General features: G+C 35.5%; 1 protein-coding gene across 5 annotated transcripts in view; it reads right to left on the bottom strand.

Annotated features, from left to right (window-relative positions):
* The window catches only part of FGF7 (fibroblast growth factor 7), a 35,496-nt gene extending 11,894 nt beyond the window's left edge, over positions 1 to 23,602 (bottom strand). Inside the window, exons 1-2 of one of the 5 annotated variants that reach the window (XM_087744735.1) lie at positions 23,529 to 23,602; positions 20,159 to 20,353 (exon numbers count right to left, since the gene is read on the bottom strand). In XM_087744735.1, coding sequence (XP_087600861.1) covers positions 20,159 to 20,342 — 184 coding nt within the window. In that variant the 5' untranslated portion in view covers positions 20,343 to 20,353; positions 23,529 to 23,602. Of the gene's footprint in view, positions 1 to 20,158; positions 20,744 to 21,256; positions 21,435 to 23,528 lie in introns of those variants that run through there. The other 4 variants (XM_087744733.1, XM_009470122.2, XM_009470121.2 and 1 more) reach the window with 4 other exon arrangements.
* Between the last annotated feature and the right edge of the window lie 1,435 nt (positions 23,603 to 25,037).

Genomic DNA, 25,037 nt, shown 5'->3' with positions numbered 1-25,037 from the left:
GGCCAAGAAAAATGCTCTCATCATTGCGTACAAGTTTAATGGTACTTAATGTAATTTGGTCTTTTGTTCTGGGATTTAATGAGTTAATGTTTGTGCCTCTTAAAGCAAGAAAATACAAATCACGAAGGTCAATCATGCAGTATTTTGGAAAACGTTCATGGTGTTACTAGCACGTGTGTGCATTTGGTGAACCAGCACAGTAAATACATTCATTAGCTGGCTTATTACACTTGAAATGGTTTTCCAGAAGAGTCTATCAGTATTTGTTTTCTGAAAGTAGATGAATACTTTCACTGGATAGTTTTGTAAGTCATTGGTTTCAGGAAACTTTACCCGTTTCTATCTCTTTTTAAAAAATAGTGTGTATATTGTGAAGTATTTGTTTGTGCCTAAGTTATTTTGATTCTTAATAATATTTTTCAATGGATGCATCTTAAAGTTCATTTTTAGGTAATTTGTGTGCTCATTCTCTCTCAAATATAAAATCTAATGGTAAAAAATTTACTGCAAATAAAGGTATTAATTTAAGAGATATTGTAATATGATTTAATTATTTTTTTACCTTTCCCCATTATTAAATTACAATTGATAGTAGAATTTGCATTTGTATTTTGTACTTTTCTTAGCAAGAGAGTGAAAGAGTTTCCCAGATGGTACTTCATAGAACTTATGTTCATAAGCTTTGTAGGTAGAAATAGATATACAAGTATATGTTACAATGGTTTTCAAAGCAGACATGCAATTGTCTCCACCCCAGGAATTTTCTGACTATGGATATGATTTTAATAAACAATTAATTGTGGTAACAGAAAACAAGCTGGTACATACATTCACTATCACTTTCTTTTTTTAACTGTCATGTATTTGCTTCTCCTTGTGATACTCAGAATTTGGATTTATGGCAAAAACACCTATAAAATATGTTATTTACAGCATGGACCAATATGAAAGGCTAAAAAAGCTTTTATTTAGAGGCTTTGTGCTGTATCCGTGCATGCGTTTGCTGTGCATGTGTAGCCTGTCTGAAGCACTCTATATATGAATATGACTGTAAAAATGATCTGCACATAAACAATGGATCTGTCAAGGATTTTCAGTAGAACAGTCGAAGCTTCAGTGAGGTGCCAGACATCTGGATATCATGGACATATATTCAAAGCACTCAAAACTCCTGGTTTTGTCCCATGTGTAATTTCCAAGCAGGAAAAATTGTAGCTGCTGAGGAAACATGATTAACGATAGAGAGATATTCCTTGAGGATTTGGTGCAGCATATTGTTCGAGCAACCTCAAGGAGCAGAATTTGCTTATAAGATTTAGTTTGTGTGCAGAACATGTTTGATTTAAGCATAAGTAGCAGATGTTTAATTAACTTTTTGCAATTTGTTGAGCACAAAAACGGTAGGCATACTGTATTAAAAAAATCAACTAATTGTTAAACAGAAGTCCATCCAAGTATTTTTTATACTTCAGTGGATTTTCATTTATTCATGATTTTAAAGATTCCTTACTTGACATTCCATTATCCATAAATTTCTCCACTGTTTGCCAGTCCTACAGACTGATTAATACATGCATTGCTAGATAGAACAACTTTATAATAAACCGTTGCCGTGGTGGTTTTCAACAGCTGACAGATAAGTTAGTTACGGAATTTGAGCCATGTCAAGGTTTCTGAAAGAAACTGCTAACTTGATAACTATGTGAAGATAGTATAAAAAACGCAAGATGAGAACCAAACAGGAGAGGGAAGATACCACAAGGAACTAAAGTGACTGTTTAGAAATGCTGTTATTTTATTTAGAAGATCTGTTCTTTGCATGTGTACTTGGACTTGTAGGTGTTTACCTTTATGACAGAAGAGGAAGGAGGAAGCCGTGTTCCCCTCTTAAAGCCTGCATTGTTCAAAGTATTTACACAGTTTCACATGCATCATCAAATGTATAATCTGGCCTTCTGTATGTATTACTGGTACCACAGCATGAAGAGAAGAATTTGGTTTCAACTTCCAGATTGATGTTTAGAAAATACACCTTCCTTTTTACTTACAAACTTACCGCATTTGATCTGCCATGGGAAATATTGAAAGCCATAATATCTTTTCCAGTTATTTTTCAAAGTGAATAAATGTAAAGCAGTGCTCATCGGTTTACAACACTCAGTAAATCCTACCTCCGCTAATTACTGTAGTGAGGATTTCAGTGGCCATATTGCAAAGAATTCTTGCTGAAGAGAAATAGCTTAGGATTTCTGAGTATTTTTCCTTACTGTACAACCTGTTTGGCCTCAGTTATATATTAACTCTCTGCTCATGTTGGTGAGTTAGACAGATAGGTTTGTAAATCAAATGCTTCATTCTTCATTGAAAATGGTAGCATAATAAGAATTGGTCTAGGATATTCTGACTCTAGATTGTCTTCTCTACTTCTGTGTATGTCTCTTTGGAACATTAACACTGGACCACTGTCTTTCCAATATTTCTCTTGATTTGATCTCCAAAACCAAGAGAGTGTGACGTTTTTCACTGAAGTAGATTGTAAAACTATGGAACTTTTCAATTTAGAGGTCTGACTTGTGAAAAGCAGTATATAGTAACGACTGAATAACATGCTGCCCCAGGCAGTCATTCACTTGGGAATTTCTCATTAAACTTATTAGAACCCTTCACTTTGCTGATCTCCACTGTGCATTTCACATAAATATTTTCTTGATCAGCCTCTTGTACAGCACGTAGTCATTTCTCATTTTTGCAGGAAACTACATTTCCCTCCAATAAAAATTGCCTTGGAGCTAAACATATGGTTATAATGAAAAACAATGTTATTTCTTAGAATTAATAGTGTCATGTAAAATCCAAGGCTTAATCCTCAGTCTGAAAAAGTACTCTCTTATTACAGCATTAATAATTTACTGATATTAAAAATGGAAAAAAAGGGTGGAATGACTGTTTACAAAATATAATTGTTTCCAAGCAGTAAGAAAATTAATGATTTCATAGTTTAGAGCTAAACTTGTACAACAAATACTTTCCCTGCAGCTCAGATGAAGGGTATTCCTAGTATTTAAATCTTTTGTGCCAATTTCACTTGAGTAAATGATCTTTTCAAGCTTTGCAGACTTTTAGAATCTAGCTTCAAAATAGCAAAAGTAAATGTAAAACACTGCTAATGAACCTTTTCACAACAAAATGAGATACACCCATTTAGTGGTGCAAAAACTTCCCAAATTTAGAGTTTCAGTGCCTACAGCAATTTTGATTATCTGAAACTTGGAAAATTCCACAGAGGACCAGAGCCTCCCTTCTCTCCAAATTCTTCCAGAATGCAAAAGTCTTTAAATACATTAATATGTGTTCTTTGTTATTTGCTACTATGCTATTTTGTGTTTTCATCTAGTAAAGAGGTGGTGTTTTGGTGTCTTGCCCCAGCATCATTGCTGATTAAATTTCCTTCCCTGGGTAGAATTAGTGATCACAGTTAACATAAAATTAGTCATGTCATTTCTATGGAGGACTTTTTCTTCTGTTTTTCTAAGGAAAACAGGAATGCATATTCACACACCTTTTACTGCGTATGAGAAATGGAGTGATTCATTATCTGAATTGTGTTCTGGAGAACTGTCTGCAGGCAGTTGCAAAGATGACATAAATATACCATGGCACTCTGTGCTGGACTTACTCAGCTAACGAGGGCAAAAATACATCTGAGACAGAACCTGCTCTTTTTTATATGAAGTATTCCCTCGCCCTCAAGGTGTAGCTGTTTTGTTCTGCATATTGTACTGTCGCCAACCGTTCCTGTGGCAGCTTTTCTGGTTCCTGAAACAGGCTCGACAGAAGGAATAGCGGGACCTGTATTCTGGGGACAAACTGAATCTAAGAACGGCCTTCCTGTTCTTTCAGGATCATTTAGGATTATACATTGTTGACAAACATGACTAAAAGCTATTATTAAATGCTCATAGAATGATCATAATGACATTCTCGGTGCTGAAAACTGTATTGTCAGTTTAAATATAAAGTAAAATGCATTTTTAATAGTGAAAATGTTCCCAGAAGTAGCTAACAACAGAATTATTTAAAATAAGTAAAATCCAGAAAGTGAATGCATAAGAAAGAGGGTAGCAGCAGTATTCCAGAGCTTGAATGTATACTTAGGGGCCTCTAGCATAGGAGCAAACAATTTTAAATGGTTTGATATTTTGGACAGTAAAATTTTGTTTCACACAGTTAAGAGAGCATTTCATTCATAAACACTGCAATCCCTATTGCAAGAGAGAGACATCTTTTCCCACTCTAAGTAGTCATGTAAAATGTAGGGCAAGCACTACCCAACTGAATACGTTTTAGTTCAATTTCCAAATCAGATCTGCTACTTGGTGCAGGAACAGCTGAAGCCAGACATCTAAATATATCAATTACAGCGTTTACAGGAACACAAGCAGGCAGTACGTAATTCCTTTCAAGGTACAAAATGCAAGAAGCTGCTAAGAAAATCATACTAACCCCTTGCTGCACCACAGAGTGGGAATTGATAGAAACCATCTGGCTCACTCTTTCTGCCTTCAAAACACAACTGGACATATATTTATATGATATGATCTCTCTAATTGTTCTGGTTTGCTGCTGACAAATAATTTAGATTTAGTTGAACTTTCAAAATTTATATTAGGCCAAACACTGAAATATAAACTAATAGAAGGAGAAAATTAAAAAACCCTAAAAATGAAAACCAAGCTAATAATTTAATCCAATTCTGATAAATAAATTAGGATTTTTGTACCCGATGTTTCTCCTGTCTTGCTCAGTCTATGGATCAAAATGTGTGTCAATTACCCAACAATCTTTTTTTTTTTTTTTCAAATAGCTTAATAATTCCTTGTCTTAGTTTTGCCTAATGTTATTAATTTACTTCTAGTTACACACTGGTTTTACCAGTCTAAAAAATTTATCTAAGATGAAAGCCTGGCTTTAGGGAAATCAATAGAATATTTACCATTACACACAGGCAGCAGTTTGCAACCCCTCTCTCTTTGTTTACCTGATCAGATATTTATAAATGTGTTACTGTCATCCAGTTAATCTTTAGTTGTCTTCTAGCTTTACAATACCATACCAAAACTGAGAAAAACAGCAGAATCAGCAGCAGTGGAGAAAATGGTTCCTCTGATTCAAGACCAATTGCTATTATCAGAGCAAATATTCTATGGGAGCTGTAGCCAAATGTCCCTTTTATTTTGTATTTTTTTGTGTGATTTTTAATCTGCCTTTTTAAATTCAGCTGAATTATTATTAGTTTGAAAAATTGGCGGGGGGCGGTGGTGTCAGTTTTGACTTCAAACACTAGGATGTAGAGGAAGTCAGGTGTTCATGATTTTGAGTTTGATGATACAAACATTCATGCACACAGTTTTGCCCATGTGCATAATATCCAGAAGTCAATGAGAAAGCTGTTGCAACTAGCGTCATGTAAATATTTTGTAGAGTCCACAGCCTTTCTGTGCTTTGCTTTTCTCAAGTGTTAGATAGAAATAGTGTCCCAGCTTTTTAGTGAAAGTTGCTTGTACTCTATAAGTAGAAAGAAGGACTCTAGAACGAAGGGCTGCACACATTCCAGTGTGTTGTGATGGAACAGTATGATGTTATCTTCTGAAAAGAAGTTATCAGTCATAGCTAAAAAGTAAAAAGTCATGGAATAAAGGTAACAGTACTGAACAGTTAACAGAGCATAGGATTAGCCAAATTATATGAAAAGTTTCTTTACACTTTTTTATTAACTTTAACACATTTTTATTATTTGTTATTGGTTTGTACACAACCCAGTTTCCCATTGCTTTTGTTCTAATTTTTATATCCCCATGTGTGAATCAGTGCAGCTATGTTTATTTCAGTTAAATTATCATTGTTTATATCAGCTAAAGATAGCTAAAAGGGGCATATAAAAGGGAAACTGTGAAGTTAGAAAGCTGCCTTGGGTTGTTATCCACTGTTCCTTTGCATTATCACCAATAACTCCACCTACATACTGGTTTAAGAGGAGGATTTTCATATATACCTAATGCTGCTTATCTCCACCTCTATTTACTGAAACATTCTTAAAAACCTAGCCCTTAGTGACTTAGAAGATCAATTCTCTTAAAAAGATTCTTTAAACATTTTGACAGAAATTGCCCTAAAACAATTAAATTAAATTTTAAAAAGTTAGTAAAATCAGTATGCCATAACAGTCGTCTCTCAAATAACCAGAGGAAAGTATTTAAAATGTGATAGAAACTACTTCACTTTCTTTACCGACTAAGGAAAGTTTGTTGTGGCCCTGAACTGCATAAGGAAGGATGCGAGCTCTCCTGTGCCCGTAAACTGCAGAAGTTAGTTTTCTTGGCTCTGAGAGCACACAGGTACTACTATATCACTATATGGTGACTGTTCATAATAAAGTTATCTGTGACCGGTCTGTTATAGGATTTAGTATCTTAAATTCAGATCCATCCTGGCAGCCATATTATTATATTGGCAGAATTCCAAATTTCCATCTCTGACAATAATCGAACAACCTGTTTGATAGACTGCAGTGCCGTGCACTGGCATAAGCATGAAAACATACTTTTCTCTTCATCTTGAGACAAATGGAAGATTTCATACCACTCAGACATTTGATAACAGCTTCAGACAGGGACCTTTGGGAATGCTTCACTTCTCAATTTCTCTGCTACAATTCGCATAATTCTTATTTTGCTTTTATATGTTTTGGTGTCATGAAGTTTTGATGAGCTCCATAGAAGTAATACATAAGCAATCTGTAGCAGAATATATGTAACAGAATATATTTCCCTTTAAAATCTGGAAAACAGCTGGTCTATGATTTGTAGGTGTTTGAAAACATATATTTCAGCTAATGGGCTTAAACAAGGACCTTGTTCAAGCAGGGAAGAGTAAAATGTTCTCTGTAGGGAAGCAGAGTAACATGGTAGAGATTTCTTCCATAGGTTCATAGAGCTAGAGGACTCAGATAAAGGTTAGTGGGTTTTTAATATTAGACTATGGGCTGGGTAGCAGAAGCTATATGTACAATTAAAGAGTTTGCAGCTCTTATGTTTTTATTTTGTGAAGGATTTGCATTAAGCCTGTATAATTTTGTGATTGGCAGACTCGGTTTACAGGCCTTTTTTGATTCTGCGTTGTATTTATGATCATTTCTACTCCGTATGGTACTGTTCTCTCCTAGTGTTTGTAACATAAAAGTAAAAGAAAAGTTACTGTGTAACATTGAACTCAGCAGGAAATTTTAGAACTGCCTTGAAGACCATGAAGTTACAACAGCACAGAGCTTGACTGTACTCATAGTGGCATGTTCTAAAATATATACAAAAAGCCTGTTCTTGGTAAAGAATTTGCTATGTTTTTTGCTCTGACTGAAACAATTATGGCTATTCCAGGCTCTTAAAGTGGTGAAGAAACCTTTTCTTTCTTTACATAAAATATTCGTGACTTCAGCTGTATTGCAACAAGGAGCTGGAGAAAAAGTACCAAAGTTGACTGAGAAGACGATTGTTTCTTACCACACAAAACGAAGCAAAGCGCTTCTGCTGTTCTTAACTTGGGCTTTTTGTGCCACATCAATTCCTCCATGACTATCAATGTATTTTTGATTCATATGTGAATGCAAATGTTACATGGTAGAAAAAATTTCACAAGAATAGATTATATTTCTACTATTAAATAAATATTCACTATAAGTAATGAAATCAGTTTCTACTCAGTATAGAAATATGGATCTGTGGTTTTAACATAGCTCTTAAAAACTTAGAGTAAACTTCTGTTTATATCTTTCATACAGAAATATAAATTTGCACATATATTTGAAAAATAATAGCTAACTGTTTTTCAAGTTGAACATCTTAAATTGGGTATATTCACGTGTATTGCACTTTTAAGCCCGTATCTTGAGTAGAATAAATAGAGATAGCAACATTACTCCTAGATAGATGTTGGTAAGATACAGATAATTCATTCTGACTTGAAAGTCAGGAAGAGATTAATGGTGGAACAGGAATTTCATTTTTCTTTTTGCCTAGTCTGTATTACCAATGTTATGAAACCATATCTTAAAGTAAAAGCACATGAATTTGCAGAAGCAATGGTTATTATTTGGCATCTTTTTAAATTAACTCCTCAAGCCATTGATAGGCATCAGGAACAAAACACTTACTGATTTCAGTAGAGCCAGGCTTTTACAAATGGCATATATTTGTCTCTTTCCTAATATGGGTCTTTCAACTCTTGAGCAAACTTTTCCTAATGAATCACAGGGTTAGATAGCTTTTCCACTAGTCAGTAACTTAACTCCTCCACAGCTGTGCAATATCTTTTATTTTCAACACCAACTGTTTAGGCTATTAATGATAGTTCTCTATAGTTCATCAGTAAGTCAATATGAATAGAACAGCCATATTTTGACTGTATTTTGAAAAGAGAGCTAATGCTGTACTTCTCAGCGATTACTTTCTCATGTTGATTACATCCCTCTGTTGTTGAGAATGTATTTCAGTCAAATACCATGCACACAGAGAAGGAAATATTTTTTCATATAGAGATCTATGTTAATGAAATAAATATGTCACAGTCTGACAGGGCTTAAATCAGGCTTTTTTGTACAATACCACCTGTGAGATAAATTGCAGCACATGTGATTACAATAGATGAATATATAATTCTGTAGGGATCCACTAACAGCGGCTAGTTTGGGATGCAGCTACCAGAGAGGTGTTAAGAGGAAAACAAAGAAAGAAACCATCCCACTATGGGGTTTCTGGAGCCGGAAAAGCGTGAACTCATGAAACGGGAGCTATAACTAGCAATTCTACTTTGCTAAGTTGAGTTCAACTGAAAGTACGCATAACTGCATTGTTGAAGTATGAACGAGAAGTCAATATAATAGGTTGTGATCCAAAATCTTCAATATTTGCAGCACTGTATATAGGCAGAAATATCCTGCATTTGCCTGCATCACCTACAGTGGGGTTAGGATACATTCTAGTTTTGGAATTCACGTAGTTAATTGTTTGGGGAAATAAGCATGATTACTTTAATGTGCAATTTGTACAAAACTAATGTTTGTTAAATATTCTCATATACGGATAAGGATACCCCAAACAAAATGGTATCACAGACAGAAAAAAGAGAAAAGCTGATGTGAAGAGGGAGAAAGGGAAAGAGGTTTTTGTAATGGCAGTCATACATTTTAGTTCAGCCCTAGCAGGAAAAAATTGTGTATCTTATGGATACAAGATGATCACTGGCAACTGGTTAGGAGAAAGCCAGGAAATTTGGGTTCTGTTATTTATTTTGTCTCACACAGTTGCATAACAGTGGCTACTTGCATGTTTTTGAAAATATCATCTGAAGTGATTTAGAAATTTAAGTACCATATATATGTTATGGAGTTTAGGCTTAAGTGTTGCTTTCTGAAATGTAAGTTGAAATGTCCCTTCAACCAGCACTTTTAGAAAATTGTCTCTGGGATGTCTACAGATCCTATCTGAAAAGGACAATGTACAGAACACCTACTTGTGTTTATTTTGTTAGGTAAGCAGAAAAAGTGGGATTCGTATTTAGTCTTGTTTTGGCAAAGATAGGTATTTATTGTATTCCAAATGTTAAACCAATAATTTCTCACAATAATTATGATAAATATATCTTCTATCACTAGATCATTTTCTGATTAAATGCTATAACCATTGGAACTCATCACATTCTCTTAAACAATCTGGTTGGATCAAAGCTAGGCAGTTCACCACCTTACTAAATTAGGGGGTTTGTGCCTCATATGTTATGAATCATCTGAAGAATTCTGCTTTTGGTCTAGTTTGGTCTAATGCTAGTTTTATGATTTTGGTATAGACCGGTTTTGTTTCCAGTGTTCCTTCTGGATGAAAGTGCCATTTCAGAATTTCTCATTAAATCATTCAGAACGTGTCCTAGAACAATATGATTAAAACAGATGAATTCAAATTCAAAACACTGGATTACTTAGCTAAAAAAAATTAACAGAGCATGATTTCCTTGAAAGATGTGGTAACAGTTTCCTAGAAAGAAGTGGTAATCTTTTTTTTTTCCCCCTTTAATTTTGTTGCATGCCAGTTATGTTCAGTAATGTAGACTGAATTTCCCAAGTAACACAAAGATGCAGTCAGAAATGAAGGCATATTAAGTAATTTTAGGTTGGTATTTATAATCAAGTAGCCTCAACACAAGTTTGCTAAATTGAACATTCTGATTGAAACTGGTATATAATAATTTAAAAGAATTATTTTATTAATAGGTGTATTGTTTTCATTGCTCAACTTAAGAGGCATTTAAAGGGACAAGTATAAGTGGCCGAGGAGTCTGGCCATTTGCTTTATAATATGAGCAGGCTACTAAGGCTACTAAGGCTACTCTCAAAAATCATGTAGCATTTAATTTCCTTTGAACTAATAAATATTAAGTACAAACTTCACTACCAGTTCACCCAAGTATATGGCTGTTTGTTACACTGTTAGTAAGGTAGGAAAACACACCAGACTGTCTTTTACAGCCTCAATAAGAAAACTTCCTTCCTGACTGCTGAAACAGAGGCTCAGACAGAACGCTCAGTGCTCTAAAACATAGTACCAGTACTGTAGAGGTGGCAGGGCATAAAAGAGAGCAAGAGGCTCAAAACACCTGTGTAGTTGATTACATTAGTATGTGGGAGGAAGGAGGGCACAGCCAGCCCCTTGTAGCTGGCCAGCAGTGAGAAAGGAGGGTTCCTTACAGGGAAGCGGCTCTCCATGTGTTTCCCACTGTGCTTTTCTCCGTGTTTCTTATGTTGTCTCTTACCTGATGAGGTAGGTGGTAGTATTTGTTTCCTGAGTGGATGAATGGTCTTTTTGGAATCATAATTTGGGCATAAGGTATAAGAAAGTTTCTTTCTTTTTTTTCTGACTTGTATACAGTGTTTTAGAGTGCTCTGAAGAGCTTGCTTATCCTGGAAACTGTGTATCTTTTTAGTTGGTTTTAGTTTTCAGTCTTTGTTGGAAATATTGACCAGGATCTCCATGGTCAGTAAAAAATGTAAATGGTTCAGTTAGAAGAGCTTACTTTAGTTGGAAGAATGGCTTTTTGTCACCAGTTAGTTTGAAAGTAGCCTCTTGAAGTTGTATCCAATTTAGTTTTTGATTAGTAACAACATTTGTAGGTGGAGTACTGTTTGAGTATTTGTCACGCTTGCAGTTCATATATTGTCAGAGATGTGCTTAGTACACGGCAGAGATTTCTTTTTGTACTGTGTTATAGCATAGTATTGATAAGATGGTGCTAAACTAATACCAACAACAGCGCTGGGTGGGGAATTCAATTGGGATAAATCTCACTTTGGGCACAGGTATTTGTCCCTATCCTTATGTAGAGGTAGTATTACATTTTTTTTTGCTGTAGCATTGGAAAGCAATACGGCTGCGATGACTTCAAGGCTTCTCAGGTGCAGTGTCCCCACATAAGCAAACATGAAGGACCACTGCTGAGGAAGATCTTGTACTGGCCTTTCCCACAGCGTAAATCTGTCTCTTGTTGCAAGGTGGACCTAACAAGCAAGTCTTGTTACTTGAATCATTGTGTGCTGGATTTACATAGCTAGTTCCCTAAATCCTTGTAAAATCTTACCAATAAGCACTCAAGAACTGCTTGGGTTTCTTTGTATCGTCTTGCACATTATGTGCAGTCTATAAGCTGCATAGGCTATTCCAAAGGAAATAAATTAGCATGGTGGAAGTGAAGTTGCTTTTGCTGGTGAAAGTTGCACTTTCCAATTGTGCTAGTACTAGCTGCACTCTCTAGGATTCAGTTATCCTTTCTGTTTTACTTCAGAGTTTTTGTTAGGGAGTACAACTCTTGTTTTCACAAGGTCTTTGCTGCAGAAGCTACACAAACTGGATGGAAGCAGTCTATTCCCCACTCTGTGCTGCCTTCTTCCCTTGACTTAGCTAGATCCAGGTTTCTCCCAAATCTATCTGCTTAGTGGGCTACCCTGAACATTGCCACCCTTAGAGTTCATGTAGACCACTCAAAGGGCAAATCTGTCATTGTAATGCAATGTTGTGCATGTGTTATGCAAGAAGCCAGAAAGCTCTTGTAGTGAGCATTTCCACACACCTGACAAGCATCTAAAACTTCACCTTTGCCACTACATTGCTTACAGCTGTGTGTACAAACAGCCCACTAGTTCACCTGAGCAGCTCTGGGACTTCAGCACAGATTCACGTGCAACCTTTTCAAAATTTGATGTTGTCTGTGATGATTTTTTTTCCCCCCCTATCTTCAGCTCTAGATAATATGTATGTTCATCTATGATGACTTATGTCTTTAACAATCAGAAAGTTCTCTATTTACATTTTTTTTTGCTGTAAACAGTTTCTTCTGATTGAAATATCAAATCCCGCTTGATATTTAAAGGTCATAATAAAAACTTACAAAATTAGCCCAGGTTATTAATGAAAATATGCTTCTTGTTAGCAGGTGGGTTTTTTTCGTTTTGAAATAGGTTACCTTCTAGTTAGACAAATATCAAAATTCCAAGGTATCAAAATGGCCAAGGACAAGTCTGACCAGCTTCTTTTTATAGTCTATAGCACCTCCCAGTGTCTATTAACACGCTTAAAAGCAAGCAAGCCAGCTTACCAAAAATGGAAGTAAGGTAAGGCATGTATGCTATTGAAGGCTGAAGTACTAACGCTAGGAAACTCCTTCAAAAAAACCCACGGGTAATGGGGGTATTCAAAAAGTGTTTCAATTGAAGTGATGGAGATGAGTAGTGTTTGTTACTCCTTTTGAAGTTACTGTGGTTATAAATGCTATGAAATAGTCATGTTTTCTGTGTTTTTGTTTATAGTTTTGCATTGATCTATCAATGCTCTGACTGTGCTTAATTTTGGAAGGTTGCATACTGAAGGAAAATGTCAGTGTTTTTAACAGAATATCTAGACTTTTTAATCATGTCATCCTGTTTTTGAATTGTCAGATTCCCACTATAACTTTTAAAGAGCAAATGCTCAGTTGGAATAAATTGATATAGCTTTTCTGATGTTAACTGGGATTTACCTGTCTGATCGTCTGATTCAGCCTGTTTAGAATATTGTAGTCTTCTGTTGACAAACTGTGAAGGTACTAGATTCGTGTCGTAGGCAGTGTGTGAGTACTGTAAAAAAAAAATCCTATTACGATTTAATCCTAATTTTGTTCTTTGTTTCAAAAGCTAAATAATAGTCAAGAGAGCGTATTGATTGCATTGGTATTTTTATTGCTTTTTTGGTGTGTTTGCATGAAGTTGTGGGCCACATCTGTGAATATCCACTTCCAACTTTTCAGCACCAATTGTTACAAAGAATTTTTTCCATTTATATAAATGATGTCATGTGTTATGAACGTTTTAAAGTGTGACAATTCAGTGCTATGATTGTTAACCTCTATTATGTTATTGCCATAGGAATTTTTACTGTTAACTTTTTCTTAATAATGTTTCCAAATTACATGCACCAGAAAGCTAGCTTGACCTTTCCGTCAGCTCATATCCAGAATTAAATGTTAAAAATAAAGTCAAAGGTCAAAAAAGACAATTGAAATACAGTTGCCAAATATAGTCATAGACAGTCAATTATGCAATGAAAGCAGCGTGCCACCCAAGAAGAGTAACAGCCTTCATTTGCCTAAACTTATCCTGTTTTGATGAGGAATGTGTTCCAAAATATACTACTAGGTGATACATCTTGTAGTATGGAACAGTATAACTGTCTGCTTTAGGATGTCTTGGTCTTCCTGAGCTTTGAGGAAGACGGAGGCGAAAATAAACTTTGTTCTGTGCTCCAGGATCCTAGAAATCTAAAAAAAATCACTTTCAGATACTCAAACAATACAGAAAGCTGGAAGCTGTGAAGGGAGAGATCTGGATTTTGGTTTTGTTTTACAAGACTTGACTGTATAAGGAATTAAATTTTCTACTAAATTCTATTTGCCTTTATGGAAAATTGCTTCCTTAAGATTCATCTGAGCTCTGTGTTTTTTTCTGTCTAGCTACTGACTTCAGTTAGTTAGTTAGTATCTTATTAGTCAATTAATATTCTATAATAAAATTCTATAACATTAACACGCAATTCTTTTTTGTAGATATAGACTTTTTTTCACTAATAATTTTTAAAGCTCTTTACACAGAGGCGAATAATTCTTTTTCATAGAGGCACACAGAGTTTGGAGAATTTTCCCGAAGTCTGTAAGCAAATTGCTTAAAAGTTTGGATTAGCCTGAAGTCTCTTGAGTCTCAGGTCAGGGCCACTTCAGCACATTTTCTTCAGGATGGAGCAATAACATGCTCAATGATACAATACTGAATGTTTTTGTACGTTCAGAAATTGTAAACAATGGGGGAAAAAAAGCTGTGGGGGAGAAGGGGCTGCAATTTATCTTTTTCAGTGTATCCTGTAACTGCTTCTGCAGTTGGCTGATAAACTTGGTTGATGGTTCCATAAAAATGTAACATTTCTCACTTCTGATATATCTCAATACTGAGAGATTCAGAAAAACTGCAAAGTCACAGCTGAATTACAAAGGTGTGTCAAGGTCAAATAAAGCAGTTTAAGCACAATGTGTATAGATTCAGCTTAGATGTTTTTCACTGCTCATACTGATTTTAGCTCGTACCCCAGTCTTGAAGCACACAGAGGCAGACATAGCCCCATTGGTCTATGTTAGCCTGTCAAGCTGCTGCCTGTGCCTCAGCCCAGAGGTTTGATTCACCCCTCACAGAGCTTATGCAATCACTTTGTGTTCAGAGTGAGAAGAAAGTGAGTATAAACTGCTGCTGTTCTGACTTTGCCCATATTTTTCAAGCTGGTAAACACCACAGAACAGACAAGGTGATGAAGATTCAGGAGGTAAATTCAGAAGTCATGAACAGTTTTAATTGTGTTTTGTGGCCCCCCTGTCATACTGTGTCAGTTGAGCACTGATCTGGACATTGATACATGAGATCTGAAGAATCTTGCTGCAATGGTTCCAGACTTTACTCGCTCCTTTCTTCTCCTCACTTTCCCCAAAGGGTACACTTATCCAGAAAGTCAATAGAAGCTGTAAGACAGGCATAACTCAGCTGCTGCTGTTATCTGCATCTTTGCTAAAACCCATCTTCATCAGCATTGATGGTGAAAAGCTGGGATTTGTGATAAGGTATAGGCTAAGGTACAGGCATAGAGTCTCTTCTGCTGGTTGAAACTTGAGGGGTGGTATCTAACACCAGTGCTAGACAAAGAGCTAGAGAGGGAGCAGGGAAATCTGATGTATTTAGATCTGATTAATCACTGTAGGAGAGAAAGCAATCCTTGGCACTGTAGGCTAAGTTTTGAGAGGGTACTTATATATTGCCATTTGAATGAAATATCTTTCTGTTAGAATTGAAAAGATTAGCAGAGTACTAATGTGAAGCAAAAGCACTTTCACATTAGTGAAGGTTTGTCTTCTCCTGATGCCAGTGCATTGGTTGAACCAACAACCTCTTGAAAAATCAAGAATGCAGGTGCAAAGACAGACTTTCTGTTTGGTTGGAACACACACAAACCTTAACTGAACCTGGTATGTCAATACCTGCCTTGAAATATCTGTTTTTCAGATACTGAATCTTCTTGCTCTTCTATGTAATATATATTTAAGCAACAGAAATAAAATTTGTATAGTGGCACAGCATATGTAGTCCAACATTTGTTTGACCCTAAGAAGCATGTATAAAATGCTATTGGAAATAATTTTGATTTCTAAGCAAGTTTGAGTATTTAACCACTAAGATGTGTATAATTTTTGTCATCAGTTAGGGTTAAGGTTTGAACAAAACTGAGTTAGAGTTCATTTAATATTGCTGAAAACTATGACTTGTTGGATTTTGATCAAAATAGAAGTAGTTTTCCAAGATAAAAATTTTAATCGATATTTCAGCCATTTTGTGCCAAGATCTCACTAGTTTTTTTTTTTTTACTTTTTTTTTTTTTATTATTGGCTTTATCCACTGAAAAGAGGAAATAGGCACTTTCTGGGCTTAGAGCACACATGGAATATGATAGGATCAGACATCTTAGGATTCAGGTTCCGGGAAGGCTTTTCTAGCAACTAAGAGACCCTTTGAAGTCTTTAAAATGAGATTCCAAAGGCAACAGAGCGTGGAAAGTCCTAAAGCATCATCTAGTCGTAGTTGTAAATCCTCTTGGATAGAGTCAAAATAAACGCTAATTTTTTTGCTGCCTTTTTTTCTGAACATAATCAAATAAAATCTGGCAAAATTCGTAAACATAAACTGAAATAAAAGAAGGAGTAAGCAGGAGTAAGGAGAGATTTATTTTCTATCAAAGATAAAGAGTTAACAATTGCCTTGTTATCTCCAAGATGTGTTCAGTCACTCTCACTTTTTACAATCATGAATTCAAAAAGTCTGTTTTGTTTGCCCACTTAGATTATTTTACGTTAACAAGATACAAAAATTATTTTTTAATAAAAAGCATATAGTTTAGGCTTGGACAAGGTATAATAAGTGATTGTCAAAGAGAACAATTTTTATGAATAATGACAGATTTTTCTGGGTGACCTCATCTCTTGGCTGCTTCCTAATTCTTGCTGTAGTTTTTCAGTATGTGACTCTCGATTCTCACTCTGCCTTTTAGTTTTCAGAATGAAAGCAAAGCTGTCAGGTGCAAAGTGGTTTCCTCTGCTTAGTGGAGATCACTGTCCTCTGATTTGTTTAGTTTATTCTTGAGTTATCACCTTTATGTCCACCAGAAGGCTCTACTGCTTTCTGATATGTGCACAGAATAATATTCTTTGGGAACCTAACAAGGTCATCACTGTTGTAAACAGGATTCAACAATTTGCTTTCAGTGAAACAGTACACACATATTTCTTGGACTAAGCAGTTAACTTCTAAGGCATTCTGAAACAAATGAGTGATAAATATAGACTAATTACAATTGGTGAGTGAGGATTGGGTTTGGTATTTAATTTTGTCATGGAATTACAATCCACGTACATTTAATACAGTGGCTTTTGAATTAAAATCTTAGGAAATTTTCGCACTTTCATTATTTTTGCCGTTACTTTCATAGGATGTGTATATATATTTTTTTTTTTTATTCTGTAACTTACTAGAGAAGTTTGAAATACAAAGACCCTAATTCCTCGCTGTCTTGGCATCCTTACATTTATAGTCTTGACTGATGAGAGAAGCTCTGTGAATTTTGGCACTTGCCAAAGTTATGATGAAGTTATCATTCTACAGACATTTCTCAATGTGAAGATTGTGCTTCACATTATTCACGCTTCACAGTTCATGGGCTGAAAACAAGTAGTTGACTCTGTCTGTAAAACTGTCAATGCAGCTTCCTTTATGAAGCTAAGTTATGATATCTAAAAATATGAATGTTTTCTTGTTTTTATTTAGTAGCACATGTCAGTGATTCAAAAGGGAAAAGGATTCCTTTTATTTATTATGGAAGTGGAAAATTAGGATAAAATAAGAAGATACTTCTCGGAGCAACACTTTTTGTACCCATTGATTAATTTGACTGTAACTGTTCTGGGATTCCATCCTGAGAAACAGGTTTGATTTACCTTTCACTAAGTTTCAGAGCTGGAAATCACGGAACAAGAATATTTGAACATCCAGATTAATACATCTTTGTAATGTGTATGATTTTAGAATTATGCTTTTCAGACACCCCAGGTAAAAATAGCCTTTTTAGACTTCTAATGTTAAAAACCTTGCTTTGGGGAAGTGTATTAGTCCAGGCGTTTTTTTTTTTTTTTTGTTGGTTGGTTGGTTGTGTGTCATTGTTTTGCCCCCCCCCCCCCCCCCCGCCCCTAATTATTTTCTTTATGGGTATTTTAGTATAGAGCCATAAACACGTCTTCAAAAAGGCTTCTTACACAGTCTGTCAAATAGAGGGTATGACAAAAAAGAAGTTTTCCATAATACTAATTTTTTTTAGTTTCTCAGAAAATCCAAGTTATCAGTGTTAACATTTTTCCAGTCTCTTTGTCTATATTTTCCTATTCTATTTGTCCAACGAAAGCATTTAGATATTATTTCCTAGCACATAATAGATAAATTACAGCAAGAGACTTCCCACATACTTTAGTTAAATTTAGTGGAGACAGTTCATCATAGTGCACATCAGTTACCTGGTAAACCATTCAAGTATTGATTGTTTTTCCTCCTGATACTTGTTGCATTTACCAGAAAAAGAATTCAAAATTTTTCACTGCAATATAAATGTAAGGGTTTAACAACTCAAGGTTGCCTTTCTGTAATTTGTAATAGTTAGTTACGATCACTAAATATTCATAAAGTGTTCAGAAAACTACAAGAAAATGGATTGCCTTTAGCACAAGATAACCTGATATTCTCTCATGGTTTCACTACAGAATGTTTCAGGGTGTCATTAGTGTGCCTCAGCAGCATGGGATCTTGCACAGAATTGAGAACCTTTACTTGAATTTGAAATAATGCTAAATTACTAACAAAGTTTTTACTTAAGCAGTGTGGAATGAAAAAAAGCAAATTTATATAATTATTCAGCTCTATATGCTGTCATAATCTCTTTAAAGTGTTTGTAAATAACAGAAAAAAAAGGGTACAGTGGATATTCACTTATCTGCAAAAATTTAGAAGAAACTATTTCAACAGTCAGTAACATTTTTTCCCAGTGATTTTTATGGGAGCAACATTTCACTTTGAAACTAGCCCTATGGATCTCTATTGTAGCAATGTCCTCCTGAAACTCAATGGGAGTCATCTTGAATATGGACCAAATAATTTATTTGGCTGCTGGCCATGTGTTGTCTTTCAGAGGAATATGGTTGTTCACTACGTAATAGCGTAGGAAGAAAGGAGACATATGGAAACACATTTTAAAAGAAACAGTAACATTAGTGAGTGAAGTTTTAACCATGCGAGTTGCCAAGCACTTAATGCAGTAATGAAGTAAAGAAATATATTATGAAGCCTGCTGGCCAGGCACTTAGCATGCAAAAGTGCTGTTCTTATAGAAAATAAGCAGTCAACTTCAGTTGAAAGCTGAATCACACTAACAGTTCTTGAAGTTTGATTTATTGATTTCTTCTGCTGCTGTTATAAAAAGCACAATAATCTGTACAACCTACATTAAAACTGTGTTTAATAGCATCCTTGGAAATGTATTTCCTCTTTCAGTCGACTATAAATACTACACCAGCACACCTCTGGCCCCTTTTCCTTATAATTTTGTTTTGAAATATGCAATATAATCCTTTGTATTTTCCTGTTGTATCTTAATAAAGTAACGTCTTTTCAAGTAGATGTCATATTTCTCTAAATAAACACTATATTTGTAATAACATGAACACCAAAGTGGCAAAAATAGTGACTGTAAAGTTGATGCCTTCAAGTGTAAATGGAAGATATATAGGTATTTGTGTGAAAAATAAGAGTAGTACAACAGTTCTTATGCCAGTTCAAAAATTGTATTTGGTACAGCTTTGCAAAATATTATATGTCCATTCCCTGTAGATGAGTCATGGTTTTGGAAGAAAGGGGAGAGAATATTTTTTCAGCATCATGATCATTGTAATAATGAACTGCAGAAACTATAATAGATTTTGTTCCTGGCTTGGCAAACTATCTAAAAGATTTTGCAAGAGAGTTTACATAATTCTTTCCATTGAACTTTCTAGTATTGCATATGTTTTAATTGTTAACTCAAACACACCAAACTTTTAGGTAGTTTGTGGACTACATAAGTATGGTTTAATGTTTCATAAGTATTTTATGAGCAGAGTTTGTGGTTATACGTTTTCATACTTACAACCTTAATTCACTTGTTAAAATATGCTCTCTGTTTGCTAATAGTTACCAGCTGTAGCTAATACATTAGCAGATCTACAATGTAGTATTTAAAATGACGCATTTCAAAATCAATAACAAATGTCCTGCTGTAGGATTAATTGGAAAACTTGTCTTATACAATGGTCAGTACACTACACAAAATTCTTTTGAAATTACTATAAATCAAGGAATAGGAAACAAGGATGTGTAAATTTCTGGAAGCTTAGAAAGAGGAAAAGCAAAAGTATTACTTACTGTAGTTGTTGTTTGCTTCTCTTGTCCCTTTTACTTTGCCTCGCTTATCAATCCTCATATACCACTGAGTTCGACAGAAAAGTCTTCTCACTCTTACATCCCCCCCTTCCATATAATCATAGCTTCTGGTATGTCGCTCAGGGCTGGAACAGTTCACATTTGTAGCCATTTGCTCTGGAGTCATGTCATTGCAAGCTAAAGATATAGTGCCCATTAGAAAGATAATGTAAAAGTATGATCTGTAGAGCAAAATTGGCAGGATCCATGTCAGTATCCATTTGTGCATTATAGTGCAGTGTTCTGGGTGTTCATGAACAACATAATGAAAACTAAATCTCAAGTAGACTGTTGCTCTTAGGTCACCGACCTGCCTTCTGTCTTTACGAGTTACAGATTCATTTAAATGAGATTGTTCCCTCTTCTAGAATTCTGATCGTTATTCCTTAATAGTTAATGGCGAAACAGAAGAGCTTCTTAAATATCTCTTCAGTCAGAATATCCTTTAAAGACACAAGTTATAAAAACCTTTGTTGTCGTGACCTTCTGTACTACTTGAATTTGCTGCTTGCACTGAAAGTAAAAGATCTGTGAGAAAAGGTGCATGTGTAAGTCTTTATGCTCAATTGTTACAAACGTGCAAGGATACATTATGCTACTGAAAAGTACTATACATAAATGTATGACATGCTAAGCCGATTTTTAAAAATATGCAAATATACATACAATAGATATCTTGCACAACTTTTTACATAAACAGACATTTAAACTGATTGTAAACATAGTTCTGTCTTCATTTTTAAGTCCTTCCAAAAATCCTATTGATTCAGTTGAACTACTTTCTCATGCATGGTAAAATTCTGCTGATTACTTCATTCCTATATATTCACTATTAGCACAATCTATCAGATAACTTTTCCGTAGTTCAAATTTCAAAACAGACCTCACAGCCTTAGCCTTGTATTTTTATTCCTACCCTTTTCAGTTTATTAATAGAAATAGTTTTCTTAATGCTTTTTAGTATCTAGCATATACAAATGAAGATAAAAGTTATAGCTATTAGAAACTGTTGACTGTTCTTGTAAAGGACAGATAACTTACTTGTTCTTGTTGATAAGAGCTGGATACCCAAGTATTCCATTTCTGTTGTCTGCTTTTTGCAACATGAGACACTCTACTGTAGCTACAGACTTTCTCAGCTCAGAAAGACTCCACCAGAATTGTAATTGTTTCCATAAATCAACACGCCGGAGAGATGGTGTGTATGTGCTTATGCGTGCGCGTGCATGTGTGTGTTGAGCCTGTTGTTCAGTCCTTTTCGATAAATACCTTTGCTGACCTCACTTGGAAGCAATTAGAATTTAACCAGTCAGCTGTCAGTTGAATGCACGAACAAAAATAAAGGAGACTTGCATTGTATCGTGTCCAATGGTCATCAGAGGGAGCTATGTACATAGTTTATCCTTTAAATCTCCAAGAATCTACTTTCTAAAAACATATATTCCGTGGTGTGTGGATAGAATTGCTTCACATGCTAGCTAGTGTTTCTGTGCTTTGATTTAGGTCAGTATTTTTCTGCCTTTAAAAAATTCCTCCTTCTGTCTTTTGTACTCACACGCTTATCTCAGTTTGCTTTCAAATCTCTTCTGCAGTTTGGTGGATTTGTAGTCTCCTTAGTGCCTTTCTGATGGATATATGAAACATGTGGGTCCATTATGTACTGTGGAGAAGGGTGTGCTGTGGCCATTGTAGATCATGCAGTACATTGTTATATCACGGACTTGAAAAGGGGAACAACTGCACAGAAAATCACTGAGATTTTTATTTGATCAGCCACTAGGTGACAATGAGAATGTATATTTGGGTGGTTCGAGGTCTGACATTCAAACACAACCTTTATCAGCATGAAGGAAAAATTACTACTAGGGAACAACCTTTCTTAGCTTATGTAGTTATTAGTTCTTGAAACTCACAACACAAGAATGAAAAGTGGCAGCAATGCAAGAAAAGCCCTTATGCTGCATACCAACCAATGGGTGACCAGCAGGCTTAAAATAGCATCAAAATAATGGGTAGATATGCCTGGTTTTCTGTTTCTGTATGCTTATTTCCACCTTTGGCACCAGTCTGCTATCCAAAGTCTGTGTTCCATTTCACCCTTAAATTCTGTTGAGTTTCTGGTGAATGCATTTGTAAAATATACTGAAGCTAAGTTTTCACTAGCTCCTTATCCTGTTTAATTTCCACACTGTTGATGTGACTATACCTCAGACCCTTTATTAAATAATAGTAACAAGGAAAGTTTGGAATTAATCCACATATTAAGAATAGTTTACCTGCCTTTAGTTGTCTATACTTGATAATATAATGCAGTTTATCATTCCCTGCTTTTATCCCACCCCCGCTCCTTCCTCTCTGTAGGAATGGATAACCGTTACTTCTTAAAAATGAAGTAAACTATAGAGGCACTTAAAAATCATAGGGAGTACATATGTGCCACCTTGTGGTGCGGGGGCCATAAGTAAATTGGGGTTTTTCATTGGAGTGATCTAAAATGAGCATAAAAGTGTATGGCACGGGGCAACCTTATATTACTCAGCCTTTCCTATACACAAACACTGAGAATGAGTCATTTCTTTCCTTAACATCCTCAGCTTCCTTCTCAGCGGTCGCGTGGATTAATCCCATTTGTCACTCACTTTGCATTCTTTTTTTAACCATTTTCACTCGAAGTCCAAAGTTGATTGACTTTTCTTGCCATTATCTCCATTTCAGCGTATTGGGCTGTTCCCCATATTCTGTGGCTCTGCCTACTTTTCCTAATTCAGTAAAAGGCTCAATATATGCACCTTTAGGATGTGAAAAGTATGGCGCTTAGGGCTTTCAAAGACTGGATGCCTGCAGTAGATACACAAAGAAGTGGCTTTCATTAAGTTAACCATTGTAAAGTGTGATTACAGCTATTTCCAGTTTGACTTGTATCTTGTCAACCCATGAACATCATTCTGACAAGAAGTGAGGACTGAAGAGATTTATCCCAGTTGTGGTTTTTGCCAGTACGCTTGCTGGATTTATATCAGTATGTTCTCTGATCCATTCCACAGTCTGAATTCAGAATGATAGCAATGAAAAAAATTTGTGGCATTCAAAAGGCTTATCTGTTGTGTATTATAAAGAAAGCAGTCGAGGATAAAAGGTAATCTGTGTTTTGCTCAGCAAAGTAGGATGCAAGTAGAAATGTTTTTGTAAATATTCTGGGTCTTTTATGTGCGATACCAACTTTCACTTTTGGATCCATACTGTTTTTAATTTTTCTTTTTCCTTGCTAACTTATTGTTTCTGACAGTTAGTAACAGGAGAAAAAATTACATACCTGAGGTTTTGGTTCCAGAAAGCTGGAGCTACTCATCGTCCGGGCATAGGCATGCATTTCTCTTGGCTCTGAAAAAGTAAATCACTTGCTGTATGTGTGTTTTTTAAGGGGTGCTTCAGTTCAGATCTTTATGACATTTTGTATTTAGAATAAATGAAAAGCAGTTTAAATAAGGCACTAGCTGTAAGTTGAGTCAGTGAACAATGCAGTTAATCTTTAATTACTGCTGGTAACATTCATATCCTCACGTTTTCTAATTATAGAAGAACTTTTTTCCACAATGCTTTAACTGCAGTTTTATTTAATCACACAGTTTTATGTCTTGCTATACAACAAGTACAACTGCATATTTTTTAATGAAAGGATGCCATCTTGATCTGCATATGCAAGTCAGGATTCTTTGCATAAATTTCTGATCCCTTGAATGATCCAACCCACTTCTGTTTAAACCAAGCATATAACTAATATGTCTCTCAAATTGAAGTGGTTTAGTTTTATGGAAGATTTAGCTTGACTGGCACTTCTTGCTCTATCTTCTTACAAACATGCATGCCCAGGGCTTTGCAAATCCAATCCCAAACGAGTCCTTAATGATCTACAGAAATTGTCCACCTAAAATGCTAGTGATTTTGCGTTTCGTTGGTGAGATTGTGTTTGAAGAAATATATTAAGGTATCAGGACCACAGAAAACATGAAAATATGCAAAATGCACATGCTGTAAGCCATACTTTAAACCTGCCTGCTTTACGTTAACCCATGCATTGGTTCCTGCTTCCTAATTGATAGACAGTTGTGCACAGCATTGCTACAGTGCACATACTGAAAAGCAAAAAGTGGAATTGAATTGCAAGCACTTGCTTCCAATTATGAAGATTGTGCATAGGCCTCCAGTTCAAATAGAAACAGCTTAATAAAATCTATTCCCTTTTCCCTCACATAGGAAATTACTTTTTGTCCTTTTAGATGAAAACATGACTACAGGGATCCACGCTTTCCTAATCTCCAGGCTGGCCTGTTGTAATATGTACCGCCCAGGTTTGGCATTGGGTCATGAATGCGACTTTTTGAAAAAACCTCCATTTTGTCCAGCTTGCCCTCAGGGCAACACATACCTGCTAGGAAACTATCATTCTGCTGCTCCTTGTTCCCTGATCCATTTCAAATTTGCTTTAGAACGTCTTCCAGAACTTCCAGAATTTATGACAGTAGGAAGAGAAAAATCTCTGTATCAGACTTTAAGCCTAAGCTGTTGGGCTTTAATGCCCTGCCGCAATAGCTAAAATGGGATTGGAAGGTCCTACGGAAAAAATTCCACAGATGTGAAGGTGCTAAATGTTCTCATGGTTAAATCCTTATCCTTAGTTCCTTGATCTCAGAAATCAGGATTAGATCAAAGTTGACTTTTGCTACATGCAAAAGATACAAGAAAAGTGCTACTGTTTGTGAGAATCTTCCATCAACATCGATATCTGAAAAAGACTGCAACATGCATGCAAAATAAATTTGTT

Source organism: Nipponia nippon, unplaced genomic scaffold (genome assembly GCF_047370975.1).
Source record: "Nipponia nippon isolate SJK-2023a ecotype South Korea unplaced genomic scaffold, ASM4737097v1 scaffold_9, whole genome shotgun sequence".
In the NCBI taxonomy this organism is placed as follows: domain Eukaryota; kingdom Metazoa; phylum Chordata; class Aves; order Pelecaniformes; family Threskiornithidae; genus Nipponia; species Nipponia nippon.
The sequence above is the reverse complement of the archived record's forward strand: the minus strand, read 5'-3'. Positions and strand labels throughout refer to the sequence as shown.